The following is a 2,390-nucleotide window of genomic DNA, read 5'->3' on the forward strand; positions in this document are numbered from 1 at the left end:
TGAGATAAGGACCATACAAGAACCTATGCCTGTCCCTTCTTTTGGATCCTGGGGAACAGGATTCCTTGCAGCAAGTAAGTTACATCCTGAATAAGACAAACCTACCTGTAGAGCTTTATGAGCAGAGTGCAATGCGTAAGTGCAGTTTACGTGAATGTTTTGTTCATCGCTGTAATTTTTGATGTAAAATCTGCCAGGACCACAAATTAGTAACTTTTTGCTACAGTGTTTTTTGAATATGTGAACACAGTAGAAACTTGGCAATCTGCATACTCTGGCTTCTGTACAGAAATGACAAAACTCTCCTTGGCTTGCAGTAGTGAGTTGTCAACATAGCTAGCTTTCACCTTGGCATGCATGGTGTGCTTTATCTGAACTACCTGTTTTACAAATTCGTATTGTGGTAGGTTTGAAGAGAAAAATCAGTTTAAAACTATAAGATACCTGTTAAAGCAGTAGTTCTCCTTACTCAGGGCTGTGGTTGGTGTCCAAGCTCCAGAATTTTGCTTGGTGTTGCCATCAAGTTCAAGGTTTTTGGAGACTTGTAGTGCTTGTCTGTTTACCCTTCTGAGTTTGTCAGTTCTCCAGCAGCCCCAGCAGTCAAGTAGCACAGGAGGGAGTTTGGGTACAAGCACTGTGTTCCCCCATACGCACACGCAGTTTTGCATTCACATTTTGCATCTGTGAGCTGCTGGTTTATTATTATTTCTTCCAGGTCCTTGTAACTGAATGTGAAAGGAACCATGCCTCTTCCGGAAACCATGTATTGCGCTCAGCAGATCAAAATCCCCCCTGAGCTACCCGATATCCTGAAGCAATTTACCAAAGCTGCTATTAGGACTCAACCTCGTGATGTCTTGCAGTGGGCAGCTGCGTAAGTAGGATGTGGATGTTCGCATAATGACGTAGCACTATGCCTGTGGACCCACAAAATCTTGCTGCTCCTGTTTGTTGTACAGCAGGGCTGGCTTGAATATTAAACCAGCCTGTGTATTGTATGTGCACCTCTGTGCGTTAATGCAGTATGTGAGCCTTTTAAAAATAGTGTAGTACTTGATTTATTTTCTCTTTCACTGAGATTTAGGGCTTTATTTTGGAATAGTTTGATTTCTGTATCGAATGCATCTTAATTTTTATGTTGTTGTTGTTAATTGCTCTGTCCTTTAAGAAAGGTGGTATCTGGGTACGGGGAGACAGGAGTTGTGCAGGCAGGCAGCTCGCCGAGTGCTGCCGCTCTTGCACAGGAGCATGCGGATTCATTCACTGAACTGTAAGAGTTTACTTCTGTGCAGCTTGTAGTGGCCATGGGCACTGAAGCGTGTTGCTCTTGCCGTTTGCTTAGGTATTTTTCAGCATTATCGAAAGGCGAGCCCCTTCCTGTGAAGGAAAGACTTGAAATATCTTTATCAACAGAGAGAACAAACACTGGTTTGACCCCAGGGCTCCTTAAAGTACTGCATAAACAGGTACAAACCGGCCTTTACCAAATGTACAGTGCTATTGAGGAATGCTGGTGTGTTGGGGATGGGTGGGGAGACTGACTGTTAAGTATTTGGCGTATTTTGGGGAGGGACTGTGTTCTTAGTTTCGTTCTGATTTTCGGAGTTCTTATTGCAATACCATGGTTTTGTTTAAAGCTTTCTCCCAAAGGCATAGTGAATGTTGCAGAACTGAAGGAGAAATGGAAGCACTTGTGCTTGCCAGAGGAGCAGCTGGAAGCTATCCTGCAGTTGGACGACTTCGGCGAGGAGGTGGAATGGATGAAGGTCCTGGCACTTGGGTGCAGCACGCTCGGCGAGGTACATTCACAGCAGGAGCCCTCGTATCCAAATGCAAACAGTCATATGTGATCCTATATGAGGTAGACCACAGAACAATTAATGCAAATGGACTTTAGGGAATGGTGCAAAATGGGTGGTGTGTTTACTTCTGTTCCCCATCAGCTTCTGTTCAGGGTAGATTAACCAGGAAGAGAGGGCCAAGTCCTCATTTTACTGGGATGGCAGTAGAAGAGCAAGCACATCCACAGGGAGCTTGGACCGTGAGAGAGAGGATAGTAGAGGAATGATACATAGGGTATCAGTGTAAATGTCCATGGAGGAGAACTGCAGGGAGAAATTAAAACATCAATTATTTAATTGGTTGTGTCATCAATTAAATTTTCGTAGAAGCAGTTAATATTATTAAATCCACATTTAATTCTTTTTATGTCAGTAATAAAATCTCAGCAGAGCATTTCAACAGAATGAGAGATTATAAAATGTACTAAGCTGATGTTCTTAAGAAGTACAATATTTTTAATGACATCTACAATAGGAAAGAAAGGAATGTTGCAATATCTGGAAGACATGGATGTTAACCTGGCCTGGCAATGCAGTCTCATATATATA

At 42.8% G+C, this 2,390-nt stretch overlaps 1 protein-coding gene across 1 annotated transcript; it reads left to right on the forward strand.

Moving 5' to 3' along the window:
- Positions 1-743: 743 nt before the first annotated feature.
- On the forward strand, positions 744-1,799 carry ROPN1L (rhophilin associated tail protein 1-like; the record flags this gene model as incomplete). The annotated part of the gene is made up of 3 exons (XM_010081632.1): positions 744-874; positions 1,343-1,466; positions 1,638-1,799. Coding segments are annotated over exons 1-3 (417 nt in total), but the record flags the coding sequence as incomplete, so codon positions are not given.
- Positions 1,800-2,390: the final 591 nt, after the last annotated feature.

The sequence above is a fragment of the Pterocles gutturalis genome, unplaced genomic scaffold, assembly GCF_000699245.1.
Source record: "Pterocles gutturalis isolate BGI_N339 unplaced genomic scaffold, ASM69924v1 scaffold39069, whole genome shotgun sequence".
In the NCBI taxonomy this organism is placed as follows: Eukaryota; Metazoa; Chordata; class Aves; order Pterocliformes; family Pteroclidae; genus Pterocles; species Pterocles gutturalis.